We start from the raw sequence: 18,092 nt of genomic DNA on the forward strand, positions 1-18,092 counted from the left end.
GATACCTCATCACCAGGTGCAGAGACACATAATGATTGTGTGTCTGGAGCAACTTTTGTCAAGAGATTTGCAAATTCTCTTGAGGTTGCTGGATCAGTAGGGCGTTGCGCCCCTACTGACCCCGTCCATTTTTTGGCGGTCCGCCTCGCTGTTGCGATTTCGCAACAACGTCGGATCCGCGACCGTTGCCCTTTTTGGCATACGATCCAAAATTACGTTCAGTACCTTTTGGTGCTGGACGTGGGGCACTACACTCATGAGCGTAATGTCCCAATTTTTGGCAGCGATGGCATTTCTGCGATCGCTTATTATTCGAAAAGCGAGGTTTCTCGCTTTCGACATAGGAAAGGTCCATGGGTTCTGGACCTCCTAGTTCGTGTCGTCTAGGTGGACGATATGATGACGAACTTGCTTGAGCCTGTCTCAAGCTAAAGTCCTCCTGTTCCGCAACGGATATTGCTTCTTCAAGCGTATCCAGTTCCAAGCGGAACAGGTGGGTCTTTACGGGACCATCCGTAAGACCTTGCATGAACACCGTAATCAACGTGTGTTCATGAACTGGATTATTCGTAATACAACTCGCTAAGAGTCGTATGTGCTGGGCATATGCGTGCACATCACGCTTGCCTTGCTTGAGTTTCAGAAGCTCTGAACGAGCTCTGAACTCAGCCCTTGGTGGTTCAAACGTCTGTTTGAGTGGGGTTTTAAAAGCCTCTAGCGAACCAAAGACGTATGGGTCGCGCAACTTAAGGCACAATGCCCAAGTTTTGGCATGACCTGCCAGATTTAATTGAGCGAATGCGACTTGCATTTGCTCATCGATGATGTAACGTGCCCTTATGGCATCGTCCAACTCGACAAACCATCTCAAGAGGGAGTCTTCTTCGACTCCCCTATACGTAGAGATGTCAATCTTTAAAGTTTCGGGACGACGCGTTTGCGTCATCCCAAGTACAGGGGTCTGTACCTGTTGTAACCTCAGCAGTTCCGCCTGTTGAGAGCCTTGCTGATTCAGCAAGGCTACTTTTTCCTTCATCTCGTCAAGTTCATGTTGTATGAACTTGGCGATGGTTGAATGGAGGGTATCTCTGTCCTAGTTGGACAGCATTGCCAAGATTGCATCGTTTCCTACGGTCGAACTCATTCGTTCAACCCCACTCCTTTCTATGTCACTTAGAAAGGAGTAGCTTTCAGGGGAAACGTGATGCGTATTTCCTATATCATTTAACATTGACATGTTAGATGATAGAACTGTGGTCCTTGGACGGACTACAACGTGCTTTTAGGTGTAACGGGGTACTGTCGACTTGTACTGCTTCAGTACAAGTCCAATTCGCACTGCTTCAGTGCGAGTGGTGCCTCATGTCACTTCACGTACACTAGTACGTGCAGAGAAAGACTCTCTTAGGGTAATTAGCTTAAAGTGGTAAAATGAAAACTGTATTAAATATAATTAAGTGTCGCTTTTTCTATCTTTGTAAATGCTAACTTAATTACAATCTAATACTAAACATGTAAATGAATTCTTATCTTTATCTTATCTGTAACTCTCTCTTTTGATTACTCCTACAGCTGATTAATCTGCGGAATAAATAGGTATAAATGGTCTATAACTATTTATGGATAAGAATTCTGAATATTACTATATAAAGTAATATCCTCCAAATATTATCTCCCTTTTAGATAATATATTAATTAACAACCTTTAAGTGTTAATTTCATGTAACGATACACCCCGTTTCAACTGGGTCAAGCCACGTAACCTTTGTCCATATGTGTGTTGGTCCCTTCGCTTTCAGCTGTCTACAGCCGCCCTAACTGTATTTCGGCTAATTCCAGAAAATTAGACTTACTCAGGTACATATATTTTTGTACTTAATAAAAATTTTAAGTCGAAAACATCGTTTTTAAACATTAAAAATACTTTGAAATGTCAAATTTATTGAATTATGATGAATTTTGTGTGCCGTTTTTTTCATGAGCAACACGTTCCAATTGTTAGGACACCAAGTTTCCACATAACACTTAACATAATTAATGAAACCTTTATCTTGTTCAATAGCAAGATGTTTTATAAATAAAGAAACTACGCAAAAAAACGACAAATTCTAAAATACTAGGAAGGAGTGGCTTGCTTGCCCTCATGGTTGGTTCAAAAACAAGGTCGCTACCCGGATTATGATGTGCCACGGGTTGCCACACTCACAATACTACTTCCTTCAATTCACAAGTGGATGAAAGGGTGTGTACCGAAAAAATTTCGGCAAAATAGAATCTTACAGAGGGTAAAGAAATTTATATAAAATAATTATACGGCAAAGAGAAGCACTCATGACTGGTGCATAAGTAAGTCGTCGTTGCTTAAATCCTGTTGCATCATTTCAAAGACTGATTTAATATCCAAGTCGCTTACGCTCGCATCTTGTCAGTTTTTCACATCCTAGCACATTAATAAGAGAGAATTGCCTTGCAGCTTATAAAGAAGAATTGTCGTTGCTGATGCTAGACGCCTTACGATTGCGCGTGTCGACTTTGGCTGGTCGCTTCAAGTCAGCATCGTTTGGAGAAAAGGTTTTCATGAGCTCTGCCACCTTGCTGCTAGTCACGATGGGAGCTAATGAGCTTGGAGTATGAGAAGTGTTGGAGCTAGACGCTACGGCTACATCGTAACGGTCGGTAATTTTCCCTGTCGCCACTACAGAGGGTGACGAACGACTGTGTGTCACTGTATACGATTTCTCTTCAATCTGATCGATCATGGACGTTGCTGAAGTAGGACTGTTACAACTTTCGAAAGAAAATTTGACGTCCTTACCTAGAAGTGACATTTCAGTCACCATCTGTTGCACAATCTTCTCCAACTCATTGCGCTCACGTACGGCGATCTTCACGCGATCTCCGAGTGTCTGCAGCTTCCTAGTCTGATCATCATTGCGCTGGCATAGCCGTGAAATCTCATCCTCACATTGCTTAACCTTGTCTGCCACCTCGTCAATGCTACTAGAACGGCTAGAACTCACGAAGTCTTCTTTGACTTGGCTGCGTAACTGATCAATATCACGCTTTGCGATCATGAGCTGCGCCGACTTTTTATCCAACTCGTGCTGCATTTCCGCTAGCTTCGCAGTTTTTTTTACGTCATTAGCACTAGAGCAACTGTTTCCAGGATTTATAGTGCGACCTCGTTGCTCAAACAATTGACCTTCCAAGGCAGTCAGCTTGACCTCGAGTGTTCTTTTCTCCTTTAAAGCTTCGTCCAGACGTTCGTTCACGCTTTCAAATTGATTGCTGCGAAATCGAAGCTGCATCACTTCTTGTTTAGAAAGTTTCAATTGCTTTTGAACTTCAGCGAGCTCATCGTTGTGAGCAGTAGCGTCGCTTGTGGCGGAAAAGTGTGCGACAGACGGCGTCAAGCTTGTCGTATTGGAAAGGGACAATTGCGTCCTTTGGAGTGAGACACGTACGGTTGCAAGCTCGTTCTCGAGTGTTATCTTGGCACTTTCACTAGCATGCGCGCGAGCATTAACATCTTGAAGCTGTTTTATAATGCTTGCAATCTCGACTTCTTTCGCTTGAATATCGTTTTCTCGTTGTTTTAAAAGCCTGTCAAAATCTTTCTCGGAATTTGACGATTTGTCTTGAATGCATTTCATCTGCCTTTGAAGCTCCTCAATCTGATTTCGTAGTCGACCGTTTTCTTCGGCTGCACTGGCCAGCATCTCATCAAGCTGGCTAACTCGGTCTTCAAGCATTAACTTAGCCTTGCCAACATCGGCGTAAATCTTGTCCAAAAAGCCAGGCGCTTGCAATGGCTCTTTCTCCTCCTCCTTTGACTGCATCTGAGGGTCAAGCTGCTTCTTGAGCTTGTTAATTTCAACTTCGGCTTTATTCAAATCCAACTGAAGAGCTGCTGATCGAGCAGCTTCTAGCTCGTGTTGCTCACGAATACGAGAAAAAAGCACAGCATTCTCATGCTCGGGCTCCTCCATGTCGTCACGACTACATGTGCTCGTCGTTTCAGAAATTTCAGCAGTTAGAGACGGAGCTGTCGATAAAGTCGAAGAAAAGCCGACGGAACATTTCTTGAGTGCACTAGCAACACTAGCCAATGCACCCTCGAGCTCATTTCGAAGCTTAAAATTTTCGCGCTCGAGGTTATTAAGCTGCTGTGTCATTGTAAGCGCTACCGGTCGAGATTCGCATTCTGCCTTGACACTGCAGACTGTTAAATAAGAAGGCACGGCATCCGTAGTACCCGAGACGTCTGTGGCCGCCCTGTCTTCATGCAGCGCATAAGCCAAAAATTCCAGTTGCAGTTGCAGCTGCTTGTTGCGCTGCAGGGCTGCTACCATTTCAGCATGAAAGTCGAAGGTTACATTCTTATGCGAATGTTGGGCAGTCTCCAATGTTTTGTTAAGCGGATCGGCTTCCGCATGCAGTTTTTTTACGCGCTCAATCAATTCTATCTGCGGTAGCATCATCGAATCCTTATTCTGCATCTTTTCTGTACAGAGCTGCACGGTGACCTCTAGTTCCTGAAGCAAACGCAGCGTCAACGCACGCTGCTGCGCTGCATGACACGTCTCGGCATTTTCGCGAATAATGAGTTCGTCATTCTCAACACACAGCGCATCGATGCGCTTCTGTGATTCTTTTAAAAACGTCTCGAGTTGCAATACCTGCACATCCTTACGATCAAGCCTTCGCTTGGCAGACCGGCAGTTGCTGCAATTAGACGACGAAAGCTCTTCAAGCAATTCACGTTCGCTACCGGCCGAGCTTGAACTAGTTGTCGTTCGCCGCGAAGATAATGACATCGTGTCGTTAGCGGAACGCCGTGACTTTGACGCCTGTCGAGACCGTGGCGTCTGAGCCTTAGGTGTCTGGGGTTTTGGGGGTTGTGAGCTTTTGCTTAAAATTGTGGACGACGGCGACCGTCCAACTAGCTTAGGCGTACTTGGGCGCATCATCGTGTTGGCTCCGGTATTGTCCTCAAGCTCCCAACTGATGTCAAATTCAAGCGTGGCCGCCAGATCGCGACACTTTAAAGGAGAAATATGAAAAGACTTGTGAAGGTCTTGCGTGTTTTGCTGGACAAGCGAAGCAAAATCCACAGAAAAGAGTGCGACAGCAGAATGGCTGGGCAGCTATGAGCACGGAGTAGTAAATAGAGTCAGACCAGAAAGTCAGAAACGATTTCAAAGTCACACCGTACCGCCACGAGCACGATTTCGTACTCTTTTTTAAGAAACCCCATAGATGTCGCGCTACCGCCCTGCATTTGCAGCTTTTGTCTTAGGAGTGATGTTTGAATCCCGACATGCTGATTCCACACGGCACAATGTTCAGCACTCCAGTGTGCAGGCTCGGATGTCACCTCCTTGCTATTACGACGGAAAAGGACGACGAGGGTGTCGTCGTTTGGGCTAATGTCGCGGCCAATATTAGCTCGATGGATAAATACTATGCAAATGACGCATAACGAGGTCACGAGTTACTAAAGCGAAACAAGTGCAGGACGCGGGGCCTACCATCGAGATTGACAAGAACCGTGCCATGCTTCGTCGTGCCAGAACGCTGAGAGGAAGGCGTTGTAGCGGCGTTGGGGGTGGACCGGCGGCCAATGCTGTCTTGCGGCGAAGGAGCTCCACGCCACATGCTGCTGGTGTATTACTGGAGCCGAGCAGTGTCTATAAGATAGTCACTTACCCTATGCGGACTGAAATTGTATGTCGTAAGACTGGAGAACCAAAAACAGGAAAAGCTACAAGTGCAGGGAAAGAGGAAACAGAAACCAGGTGTGTGGCATGACAGGTACGTATGGTACATCGCTACGTTGTCTACCCGTGTTCGTAACATAAGCTTAAATTTTGATTCTATTCCGCTCGAGCCAGCAGATGCAAAAAAAGCCGTTAGCACGCTAGTTCTAGCAGTAAATGATGTTCAAGTCCAATGTTGCGCCTTCTAGGCAACGACTTTTTCATTACTTAAGGCGTAGCTTTCCAAGGCATCCTCACAAATCGTGGACAGCTGACCGCCTTTACATAAAATCTTCATTTGGATGGCCTTACGCCCAGATAAAATCGATAATTTGGCGAGTAACTGAAAAAGCTGCTTACTAATGCAGTAGGAAGTTCAGTGAATAGGACAGTAATTCAAATCTAAGATTTGTCATCTTTACTGTTTAAGCAGGGTTTCATATTTAGGTACAAAACTTAAATTTTTGGCGTACCTATACATATTCGGAATATACTATGGATATAACATTGAGAGTAAAGAAATGGTCACATTCATTACGCATCTTCTTTTTAACAAGATGATCTCTTATTAGGCCTTTTAATTTTTGATTTAAGTGTTGAAGATTTCTTTTAGGTCAGTTTATATTAACAAATAATTACGAAAACACTACTTGATGCGCAGCCAAAAAAATGCTCAATTTGTCCGAAGCATAGTAATATGGTGATTAAAAATATCAGGTTCGTTAATTAGATGCTGTGAACACCGCAGAAGCAAATCATTGATAGACTGGGCACCAAGAGCCAGAATACGCGGTGGCAACGCACAGCTCTCGACAACTCGCCAGATCAGACCAGTAAATAGACAATCTGGTCTCTCTTAACATTGACGTCGTCATATATGAGCTATAGCAGTACCAACGTGCGACGAACACACAATTGACGCGTAGAACAAACGTGCAATAGAAGTAACATTGCGTTTACTTTTAGCTTCGAAGCAGCCTTGACTTATATATAAATATATGGTATGTCGCAAAATAAGAGACATTTTTAAATATGTTATGTTATCTACCTATGTATCTCAACATGACTTTAATCAAGGTGATAGCTATGTGCCACGTGGACCGTTTTAATTTTGTAAATAACAGAAGGGAGAGACGCATTCAACTCTTTCGGCTATCCGTATAATTTGTCAACTTTCGGGAACCAGTTTACCCGAACGATGACAACACTTACAAGTTCGCCTCGAAATGGGCAACAATCCTGGGAAAAAGTCACCGCACAATACCGGACAAGGACCTAGCAGTGGAATTTCAACAGTTCGTTTCCATACCAATGGAGCAGCGGGTTACCGAGGGCGATAACAACCTTCTGCTTCAGCCAATTACGGAAACAGAAGTATTTAATGCAGTGACCCGATTGAGTCGACATAAGGCGGCTGGGCAAGATGGACTGAACAATGACTTCTATATAGACACTGTGACGCTCGTGGTACCCGCCCTGGCCACTGTCTGCAACCAGCTCCTAGAGGAAGCCCGGATGTCGCCATCCTTTCTGGAGGTGCTGATCGTACCGTCGCGAAAAATGGAAACTCTGATGATGCAATGGACTATCGACCCATCTCGCTATTAGTGACGAGCTACAAGATATTTGCCAATGTTCTCGCATGACGAGTTCAAACCATACTACTACGGATTGTCAGTGATTCCCAACAAGGGTTCGTCAATGGCAGACGAATGCAGACAATGGTTATGAAGATGATGGCCCAGCTTTTATTGCGACCACGGATCATGAAACCTCAGCAGCAGCCAGCAGGTGCATCCTGTTGTTAGACTTTTGGAAAGCATACGATACAGTTGATCGCGAGTTTCTATATAAAGCATTAAGACAGTTTGGCTTCAATGACTCATTCGTGGAGCTAGTAGAGAGAATGCACACGGGGACACGAGCAAGTTTCCTAGTCAACGGTGAACTCTTCACGGCATCCAGGTCCGCTCGGGCATTCGACAAGGTTGCCCTCTCGCCCCGCTTTTATTTTTATTGGTAGTGGAAATCCTCGGGCTCACGCTCAAGCAAGCCCGACAATTACAAGGGATACGCATACCAGGGACAACGTCATCAACAAACCTCTTTTTAGCATTTGTGGACGACTCCACAGTCTTCCTCGACCGATCCTCTCAAGTCGCACGGACATTGAAGATTTTATGCATATTCGGCAGCCTCTCAGGGCTACATGTACATCCCGCCAAGAGCAAACTACTTTTCCTCAACAGATCAGTCAATAAACGGACATCTGAAGGAATAGAAGTCGTACAACCGACGGACACGACACGCTATCTCAGCTATGAAATAGGGACTGGCGAGATTTTAAACAAAAATTGGGCGCTTCGCATACAGAAGATCAAACGACGACTCCTAACGGCGACAAAAGAAGTAACAGCTGTCGAAAACCGGATACTGGTTCTCAATTCCATTGTCCTCCCGTCAATTCTGTTTACGGCTACCGTATTCGAGTTACCTCCATGGGCGGCGAAAGAACTACACAATCTATATAAGAATTTCATATGGGCCCACGCCACATTCACAAAAAAGGCGACATAAGATGAATCCTGGTTTCTTGGTAACACCTCGTAAAGCGGGAGGGATCGGCCTGGCAGCCGTGTCAGTGACAAATAAGATCCAGAGGCTAAAGCATGCACAACAGTGGTTGATTTTAAGACCAGACAATTACTCCATAGTATAGAAAATATGGACATTTCGAGGACTAGAGAATGCGGAGGACGATGTTTATCCCCCAAACAACCCGACAAGAGAAGTCAGGCCAAACGCTCCCCGGGACAGCTCCTCCAACAAGAACTTGGGTAATGGTTCGGACCAACAGACAAGCAACAAAAAGCGCTAACTGAGAAGCTTAACACGCGCTTTGACGTACATTGAAAATTTCAAGGGACGATTCTAAAACTACAACCAACTAAGGATCAGGACCAGCAATGGATAGCAACAGGTTTGAAAATGGAAGGAGTGGTCTTTGAAGCGCACCCGCAGCTCCACCATTCCCCTGGAATGTACCGTAACTAACAGCAAGCACCAAGATTAGGACAGTCATAGGGCGTCAGGCATTCCGAGAGACCAAGAAGGAGCTCGCGAGACCCTTACGAATAGTCATAAAACGACTCGCAACCAAAGTCGCTAAAGATCCGTGGCAGCAAGCAGCGGCAAAATAAACACCCGCACAGCTATAGGACTACAGTCATGGATTAACAGCTCACCAGGTCTGGACAGGCTATCGGGTAGCGACAAGACAACTCAGCCTGCACCATGCCGACAGTCAAATCGACAATAGCTGCCGACAGATACCAGACTGTGCTGGCACGCCGGAACAAATGAGCATCTTTTCTGGAGCTGTCCACAGGCACAAGCAAAGTGGACCCAACTCGTCAGTCATTGGACTGGAGAAACGGCCACCACACAGATAACCCAGCAGTTCTACCGAGTGTGCCTCAGCCGGCGTATCACAGGATTCCCAAACACCGACAGCGGCTTCTTGAGGCACGATTCCAGGACGACGTTATCCATGCGGAAACAGTCAGGAAACAGATATGGCACATCTAAGCCACAAGCTGCCAGTCTCAGATTTGGAAAGATAGGACGGCAAGAGTATACAGTTGGGGGACATCATTCGTCCAAGAGAGTACATCAGTCTTTTGGAACGCAAGTCTGCACCAACTTCGGGCGATCGCTGAAAGGAATTGTCGTCAAGTAGAATCGGTCAGTCAAGGAGTCGTACTCAGCGCCTGCATTCAATTTCTGGATCAGGATTCAAGAGAATCCCCGATCTATTAACGGGACAGCCACAATCAGCCACCGGGTCCTCCGGCGCTCATACCTGGCTCATGACATTCCAGAGAACTTGCACAGAAAATATCTAAATAGACGATCTGTTCCTCTCTCTGTAATTCATCAACTTTATCGATATAGTATTGCTAAAAATCTGTTTTGGAAATCTTTATGAAATTTAAAATAGTCTCTGGTACAAAAGTTCAACCGACCGGTAGCGTAGCGGTATCGTGTACATTGCTGATATTTCGTCCCCGCGTGCCTGTGGTCCCATGTCAGTGCAAGATCTCTGGTAGGTAGTTAACCACACTAACAACGCTGGAGGGTCCTGGCGTCGCCTATGGCTGGCAGGTCGACTTTAAACTCGGACTGCCCTCTCGATTTTACTACAAATATGTCGTAACAAGCAGAAAGTTGGGCGCCACACACGGCCGTGTCAGCCCTGCAATGGAGACTTTTGATGAGCGCCCGCAGATAGAGCTGACTCCTTCCGCAAATCAAGGCTTCACTGGCTTGCGTCGAGGTATTTGCATTGTTAAAAACGTTGTTTACCAGAGAATCGTGACGATGACGGCCCCTGCGACCTTCCATATCGTACTCCAGGCTGTGATGAATCAATCGATGTCTTCTAGGTATCGGGCTAACAGCATTGCTGTGACCTGCGGCGAAATGCGTGGTACACTACGGTTTGCGCAGCGCTCGAGCGAATATAGTAGGTGGTTAGGCTTGTGAGGTGTGCTCTTCCAATGACGGATGAGCTGAGCCCAGATTACCTAACCAAGGGGACATCCCCAAAAAGGTGCTCCTGGGTCTCCTTCTGTCCCACACATTCTCGATACGTGCAAGTTCCGTCCGGAGGCCGGTTTGGAGGTGAGCGAGCATCATAAATACCGTCTTTTGCATTTGTCGTCCATGGACAAAGCCTTGTTGAGAAGTACCAATGACATTTGGCAGACACGTCTGCATTTGCGTCGCCAAGACCTTCGCAGTTACTTTGTATCCGGTTTGCAAAAGGAAATAGGTCGATAGTCCATGGTGTCGTCGCAAATATCCTTTCTTACGTAGCGGGATGATGAGCGCTTCCATGAACGACTTGGGTGGTGTTGCACCTTGGATGATCTCGTTAGCTATCGCCACCAACGGCGGTACTAACAGCGATTGAAGATCCTTCTAAAAATTACTCCTAAGCCGTCGATGCCAAAGGCTTTATGACGACTGAGTACCCGTATGGAGAGGACCACCTCGACTTCCGCTATAACTGTTATAAGGGCGCGGTTTTCGGCGGTGGTTACAATGCAGTCAGATGGGATTGTGACAAAATGATGAACAGCCGTACGCAGTTCCGTCTCGGGGCTTGTTCGGTGGCTCTGCCCCAGCATTTGATCCTATTCAGAACTGAATTTGTCGGCGACACTACTATCGACTGGGAACAGGTTACCGTGGAGTCTTCTGATAGCGGTAACGCTTTGATACGTTCCCAGAATGATACCTGTTTAGACTTCGTGCGAAGTTTGTCTGTCGTACATTGTAGAGATCAGCCTACCTGACTGATGTGCCTCTTGCTGATCCTCTATTTGGGCTGTGTGACAGGCCTGTCGATTAAGTAGTGGCCTGCGAGCTCACCGTCGCAGTTTGTGAATTTTTCGTTTTCGCCGTTGCTTGAGCCTGCGAACGATAGTTGTGATCCCCCGTATGATGCGGCGGACCCCTTGATCCCAGGTCAAGACCGTGGTCAACTCCTTTTTTTTAGGTAAATGATGAGTTCAGTTCGACTACGGTGTTGTTTTAGCTCGCAAACGTATGGTGTAAGCTTCTTTGCCGGGATCGCGGTGCCGGATACATTTCGCAGAAGATACATGCAAGGTAGCTTGCTGGTGATTAGAAGCTGATGAGAGAAAAATTGTTTCTAGCAATTGCACTCTGTCTCCTCATGTATAGGATACGTTAAAACGATCAATTCTGGCCTGCCCAATACGTGAAGTGGGTTGATGGCTCCCAATCCAGGTCGTCGTCCGGGTGATGAATTAAATCCAGCTCGTCGACTAGCTGGCACATGTCAGCGAGGGTATCTAGAGCAGGCTTTCAGTGCTACTAGCCGTGCGTAGCCCAAGCCGGTCGAGCGAGGGATGTTGGACGCAGTTAAAATCTCCAGCTAGAATGACTGGGGCGGAGGACTGCTGCACCCTAAAAAAACAATTCTCGTTCCACACGATACGTAAATGTTACGAGCAAGAAGTCGTCCTGATCATACGCTGTAGCAGAACCGATATTTCGCATCTCCGTTTGAAAAGCTGTTCATTGGCCTCCGTTTCAGACTGGTACCTAGCCCCCGTGTCGCTTACCGATAAAAGCTTCGCAATTCTAAAATGATGCAGGTTAGCGCACAAAGTGTGATGACTGAATTTTATCCGCTGAACTGGATCGCAAAGCCGGAGACGATTGTCGTTCCCATATCTGTTAACACGTATTCGTTTCCAATAGTCAGCGCTTTCACCGAGATTACCGGTGACCTTCTGCTCTTTCAGCATTATGATCTGTTGCAGCCACTGGTTCAGCGAAGCCCGCGTCGCTTTTGACGGGATATTTGTCCTGTAACGCGCTAGACAGTGCTAAAGACATGAGAGTTGATGAGTTCGCCGGGGAATCTGAAAAATTGGATTTTATATGTAAAACGTGCTGTTCCGCTGCGGCCACCACGGCACATATAGCGGTTCCACTTTTCACCAATGGATACTGGACGCTTGCAATCGTCCGCTAACGGGCGCTTTCGCGATTCCATTCCACGTTCCAATGCTGATCGGAGTCGCCCTTGGGTTCGTCCTCAAAGTTTGGGTGTTGAATAAGAGCGTACTCCACTGGCTTTCCTTTTTTTAGCAGAGCCATGGTATGGGTGTTCTTCACGGCCAACCGATCTTGATGCGAACGTCAGGAGCAAGTAAATGGGTACGCTTGCGCAATTGCCTCTCAGCGGCGCTAACTCTGGGAGGCGGCGTCTCGTAGTCTACCTGCGTGCGAGAAGTGTCGAAAGCGATTATATCAGTGGTAACCAAGGCGTTGGCCACATAAAGCAGCGATAGCTGTTTAGTTATTCATCCCGAAACGGGGCGAAGTCCCCGGTTCGAGAAGTGGGGTGCATTGGGTCATTTGCATCCTGCTGAGCCGTTTCCCCGACCATGGTGACGTCGTGATGGAATGTTAATTTCTCTAATGTTGTTATTTAAGGACGCAGCCGAGTAATGCCGATCCCAGTACCTAAGCGCAATGGGAGAAGCGGAAGAGTCGATGATATCCGCTCTGCTGGCATCGAGGCACTCCAAAATGTATAACGGTCTCTCGGTAAACGATGCGATTCTTTTCGCCTTGATGGATATCACTTCTAGCCCAAACTACCGGCAATCTAGGCGTTGGTGCGCGTATTCTCTGATTCAAGCACGTAAATGTTCGACGTAAAAATATTACCGCAAGTCTGAATATGTCAACCTTCCCCCCCACGTATTGTCTGCGACGACCGCTTCCTGTTCGAAAGGACTGAGTGCTTAGTCCTTGAAAAAAACATTTGAGTTGGCCAAGGGATTACCGCCGCGTCATGGTTGGCCAAGCACGGTTAATATTTTGTAGTATCTTCATCCGGATATCATGCGGTAGCAGTCTCCTAAGCTTAAGAGTCCGACCTCCATGACCCCGATTTCAAGTGTTCCCGTTAGCTGTCCCAGCTTTGACGTCGGCTTTGCAAGGCCTTTCCCATTTGCTCCATGCACGATTTCCATGGCAAGGCTATTGCCGGAAGCCGGCGTTGCTACTTGCCGCAGCCCTGTGCTGTCAATTTCCTCTGCGTTAGTCTGAGGCGTTTGCGTTAGCATGGACACGGGGGCACCACCTTTGAGAGTGCGGTGCAATTCTCATCTAACGACTGAGCAAGACATCCCTTTGGACTGGTGGAGGCTGTCCCCGCGCCAGACCTGCCACGATTTTTTTCGTCAGCTGGAGAGAGGAGCGACTGCGCCAGAGAGATCGTGCCCCTGGTTGCTCCGCTGGAGACGCCCGAACTGCTCGGCGCGACGGGTGTTGGGGCCATTCGGGGGTGTCGTTTCGGGTGCTCGCTGTTTTTTTACGCTGATGTGCTCAAGATCAGTGCACTTTCCAATGCTTGTCGAATAAAATTAAAGCTCCCCTATCGAGATCGTCCTTCCAGAGCTATGTGGTTAATCCAAGGCTGTGGTTCCTTTGGTTCTGATTGAAGCTCTATGTCGAAACGTAATATTCCCTCTTCTCGATCAACTGGTTTTGTGTTTTGCTGCGGATCTTTATTTGAGACATTCTGACCGGAAAGTTTTTGAAGAGCAGTTTCCTGAATTTGTGCTTGGGAATGCCTGGGCCAGGCGGGAGTCGGCAATACGGGCGCGCACCGTGTCTCTAAGTTCTTTAAGACTCGCGAAAGGACGTGCTGGGTCGCCCAAATCGGCTATGTCCTGTTCCGCAACTACGATGGCTCCAGGCCCCCGAAGTTGAGCGTCAGAGAAACGGCAACGCGAATTGGGTGACCAGTGGTACCGCACTGTAGACATTGGAATCGGCGCCCGACGTATGGGTCAGAGACGATTAAATTGGCGCCAAACAACATTAATCTTACCACCCTTGTAGAAAAAGCGGGCAAATCGCTAACTGGAAAGTTAATTTGAACTCCTACGACGTTGTGGACGCCGGCGTGCACGTATCCATATCTTCCACTTCAAATGGGGTCTGGATTTTGTTACGAAACCGGTTCAAATTCCTAATGTTGGCCGTATATTCTGCCTGCCGCCGTAGTTGATGGCCATCCGGATCGCGCTGGCTGTCCAACTTGTTTCTTGATGTGGCCGATGCGGTTTAGCGAGTGAATAGCTTCCGCCCCGAAAAGGGATAGCCACAGTTTGATGCGTCAATGTCGTTTCTCTAGTGAAGAAAAAGAAATGAATCGACTTTGTCACTGTGTCGTAGACAATCTGTTTTGTCTGGATCATCAGCGCATGAAGCGCTGAAATGTTGAGCTGTACCTATTCAGCCAATTCAAGTATCGTAGCGATAATGCTGTTGGTACTTTGCGGACTGACCCGAATATGGTGAAGGTGTTGTAACGTCATTATCAGTTCTTCCTCCACCTGTGCTTGGATCGTGTTAGCAGCCGAATGCGTTCGGTACTGTCCAATATACTCTGCATGAAAGATGAGAGTCTTCAACACGCTAGAAACCCTTCCACCAGGCCTTCGCTAATTTTCCACTTATCAGCGGACCATTTCAAAAAGCATGACCTTAAGCCCTTTTTCTGAAGCTTCGCAAACAAGCGTTAGACTTGCTATCTCGTCCGGCTGGTGCTTTGCCGGATTAAACATAAAACGCGAGTACGTTTGTCGCAAGTAAGAAGAAGGGCACCCGGTAGCTGCCTAAGTGCTTGTTTCACTTTAGCTGACCACTGACTCAAAACAGAAGCTTGCTTCCATTAAGCCTGCTTCCGTGTTTGCGAACGATCCCCAGAAATGCCCATCTCGTTACGTACAATTCCTTGATCACTGGATGGGAGCGTTCGATTTCATGCCTCCTCAACTTGTTCGCTGAGGATGCAGGTTTGCTCAAATAGAGCAAGAAATCCTACTCGCTCTGCCCTGGTCAAGCGGGGTAATGTTACCGCTCGACGGGTAATTTGGCCTTATTGACCGCGGATTGGTCCGATGCCTTTTGTATATCTTTTGAATGGAGTGGAGCCAGGAATCTAGCGGACCCTCGCCGGGGTGGGCCTTTATCTCATCCACTAAGGCTGCATGTAGATCGCTTTCTTTATGAACAAGAGAGGCCTCGAGCGTTCCGAAGTGACCCCAGCGCTAGCGGAGAAAGAATGGTTCCCCAGATCCAGCAGTCGATCGACCCGTAAGCCACTGTCCGCGCCCAGAGGGGTACTCTTTCGAGATTGCGCAGGACGCCAAGCCAGGACTGGCCGACAAAATCATCGGATGGTGGCTAGGAAGAGTCCGATCCGTGTCCATGACCAATTCAGCATCGGAATGGTGCGTGTCAGGCGCCACCAAGTCGTGCTTCCGGTACTGCGGAGACCCAGGATATGACCGAATCTCAATTGGCGCTGACAAAAACGGGCTTAAGTTGCCCTAATAGAACACAGTCTTCGTTAAGTACACTTTTTGTTCTTAAGGGGATGGTCTATTAGCTAAGTAAATTAATCAAACACACCACTTGGGTGTGGTTCACGTTGTGACCCATCCTTGTGTATGTGAATGCACATGGTGCATTCACATTAGGAAAGATGACGGCTAGCGTCATCCGTTTCGCGAGGTATCTAGAAAGATACGCTCGCAATACATATCAGTGTTATCGACAGAGATGTCATTTTCTGATTAATAAAATAGGCATTTATACTTAATTCGATTAAATAAAAATCAATCTGAACACTACTTCCTACTTAGTAAGTGCGCACGAAGAGCCAGATTACCGCTCCCATGACGACACTTAACTAATGTACTTAGTGCGTTGAATGAGGCCGCTAATGCGCCCGCCACAACTACCTTACTGCACGCAAGAGAAGCTGTCCTAATCGCTTCCTCGCTGTGCTAGAGTGTGTGTCTAAGTAGAACGTGGTCGCATTACGACGTGCCCTCCTACACTTGGTAGCACTTGAATCCTTCCCACGACCCTCATCTTTGCGTGTGTACGTGAGCATGAGCCTCAACATCCAATGGGCTCATTGTCCCCACCTCGCCGAACATCATCGGGAGGTGGCACGACACATGGCGCAGGGACTTGGTGAACAAGCTCTGGCCAGGCCCCTGGGGGTAGTCCTCCTGAGCAACATGCTGCTCAATTGGAGCAGTTCGAGGCATTCGTGCTCGGAAAGCGGAGAGCCGCGTCCGAGGCACAGACCCATGCTGCGGCGGAGTCCGTCACTCAGACTCAGGATGAGCTGATGCATGAGCCGGCTCGGATCGAGGCTCTCAACAGGACTATTGAGATGCTCTCTGCTCAGTCGCATCAGCCGAGGTCCATTCGGATGGACCCGCCCAATTTCGATGGAACTGCGGCACACACGATTGTCTACTGGCTGTTAGCCGTGAAACAATGCAATGTCGCGCAGATTATCGAGGTCGACAGCCGGATGGTGTCGTATGCCATGTCGCATCTGCGCTGTATGGCTTCAGAGTGGGCTTACACGGTGCTTATAGCGGACAGAAAGGCGTAAGTTACATAAGCTATCTTCAAGGAAAAGATTCGCGCCATGTATTAGCCGCCGAACAACGTAGCCTTGCTTAAGGCGTGCTTCTTCGGAGCGCGACAGGCGAAACGATCTCTGCAAGGGTATGTGCAAGAGATGCGCTCGCTGTCGGCGTCCATTACCGTAGGTCCGTTTCCGGAGCACATTAAGGGACTACAGCATGGATCGTCGTGACTTACCCTTTTTAGAAAGGTGCCGTCGACGATGGAAAAGGCAATCCAAATTGCCTTAATTGAAGAGCAATCCTACAACAGTGCCTCGGCGACAGCTTGGTATAAGCCGTCGGCCGAGAGGACAGCGCGGCCATATGATGGCTCGCTGCTATGCCAGGGTCCCTGCTGGGGCAAAAACGCCCAGCAAGAGGACTTCTTTCCCAAAGGGCGATGGCAAGAACCAGCGTGTGAGACGCATGAGTTCTGCATTGACCACTGAGGGGTCGGGAAATGCAGGAGCGCAGTAGGGGCGGGATGCCCTACTGACGCGGACTCTGAAGCTACCCCTAAGTTTAGAATTGTAAAACAAATGGGTAGCAAAGTCGCTGAGGTCTCGAAATTACGGACCTCAACCCGGGTGGTCTATAGCGCTCAAGTACGAGTCTATGACCAGGTGATGACCCTCCTAGTGGACTCAAGTGCCTCACAAAATTTTGTAAAACTCGCGGCTCAAAGAAAGCGACCAGCGATGTTTGAGTCGCTTTGCCAGGATGGCAAGCGAGATGAGGCGACCGATCGTTTAGCGAACGGCGCGCTCGTCAAGTCTGAGGGAGTTCAGGTTGAAATCGCCTTCCGGTTTAGTGACTTGTAAAAAGAATTCACAGTGCTAGATATGGAAAGTCCCTATGACCTCATCCTAGACATGCCATGGTTGGCATAACACCAACCATGGATAAACTAGCGTACACGCACAGTTGCGAACTCTACGCAGGACGCCGGAAAATGTGCTCCTGCGAGAGGCGTATGCAACTGATGTCGTGTCAAACACAGTTGAGGGTGCGTTGACGGGATGTCAAATGTCACCAATTCCTACCCAGCTCGTGGAGACTGAGGAAGAGAAAAGGACGTTGACAAGTAGCCATGCGTCCGAATCCGGCACAGAGCCGAGAGCCTGTGGCAGTAGACGGCGAGCTGACAGGAATTAATGCGTCGCAAAAACCGACTCAGTGCCTAGAGCCTGGTGCGGTTGGAAGGGGTGCGTTAGCCAGGAGTGCAACGGCACCCGCTTCCCAGAAAAGGGTCGTGGTGACTCAAAGAACGAATACCCGACAG

General features: G+C 47.8%; 4 protein-coding genes across 4 annotated transcripts; 1 reads left to right on the forward strand and 3 right to left on the reverse strand.

The window, feature by feature from the left end:
• Positions 1-2,180: 2,180 nt before the first annotated feature.
• CCR75_000396 (uncharacterized protein) lies at positions 2,181-6,097 on the reverse strand. The gene is made up of 3 exons (XM_067958504.1): positions 5,532-6,097; positions 5,216-5,463; positions 2,181-5,147 (listed from the first exon to the last, which is right to left on the reverse strand). Exons 1-3 carry the CDS (start codon positions 5,656-5,658, stop codon positions 2,475-2,477), a joined length of 3,048 nt encoding a protein of 1,015 aa, XP_067817143.1. The 5' UTR covers positions 5,659-6,097; the 3' UTR covers positions 2,181-2,474.
• Positions 6,098-10,019: 3,922 nt separating this feature from the next.
• CCR75_000397 (uncharacterized protein) lies at positions 10,020-10,304 on the forward strand (the record flags this gene model as incomplete). The annotated part of the gene is made up of 1 exon (XM_067958505.1): positions 10,020-10,304. One exon carries the CDS (start codon positions 10,020-10,022, stop codon positions 10,302-10,304), a length of 285 nt encoding a protein of 94 aa, XP_067817142.1.
• Positions 10,305-12,071: 1,767 nt separating this feature from the next.
• Positions 12,072-12,455, reverse strand: CCR75_000398 (uncharacterized protein; the record flags this gene model as incomplete). The annotated part of the gene is made up of 2 exons (XM_067958506.1): positions 12,072-12,217; positions 12,332-12,455. 2 exons carry the CDS (start codon positions 12,453-12,455, stop codon positions 12,072-12,074), a joined length of 270 nt encoding a protein of 89 aa, XP_067817141.1.
• A 740-nt stretch (positions 12,456-13,195) lies between these two features.
• On the reverse strand, positions 13,196-13,432 carry CCR75_000399 (uncharacterized protein; the record flags this gene model as incomplete). Its single annotated transcript, XM_067958507.1, has 1 exon — positions 13,196-13,432. One exon carries the CDS (start codon positions 13,430-13,432, stop codon positions 13,196-13,198), a length of 237 nt encoding a protein of 78 aa, XP_067817140.1.
• Between the last annotated feature and the right edge of the window lie 4,660 nt (positions 13,433-18,092).

This window comes from Bremia lactucae, linkage group LG13 (genome assembly GCF_004359215.1).
Source record: "Bremia lactucae strain SF5 linkage group LG13, whole genome shotgun sequence".
NCBI lineage: Eukaryota > Oomycota > Peronosporomycetes > Peronosporales > Peronosporaceae > Bremia > Bremia lactucae.

Coding starts and splice junctions, on each gene's coding strand:
- CCR75_000396 (XM_067958504.1), bottom strand. CDS start 5,658: ATGTGGCGTGGAGCTCCTTCGCCGCAAGACAGCATTGGCCGCCGGTCC. Junction 5,464..5,531: donor GGTTCTTGTCAATCTCGATG/GTAGGCCCCGCG, acceptor TCATTTGCATAG/TATTTATCCATCGAGCTAAT. Junction 5,148..5,215: donor ACGAAATCGTGCTCGTGGCG/GTACGGTGTGAC, acceptor CCGTGCTCATAG/CTGCCCAGCCATTCTGCTGT.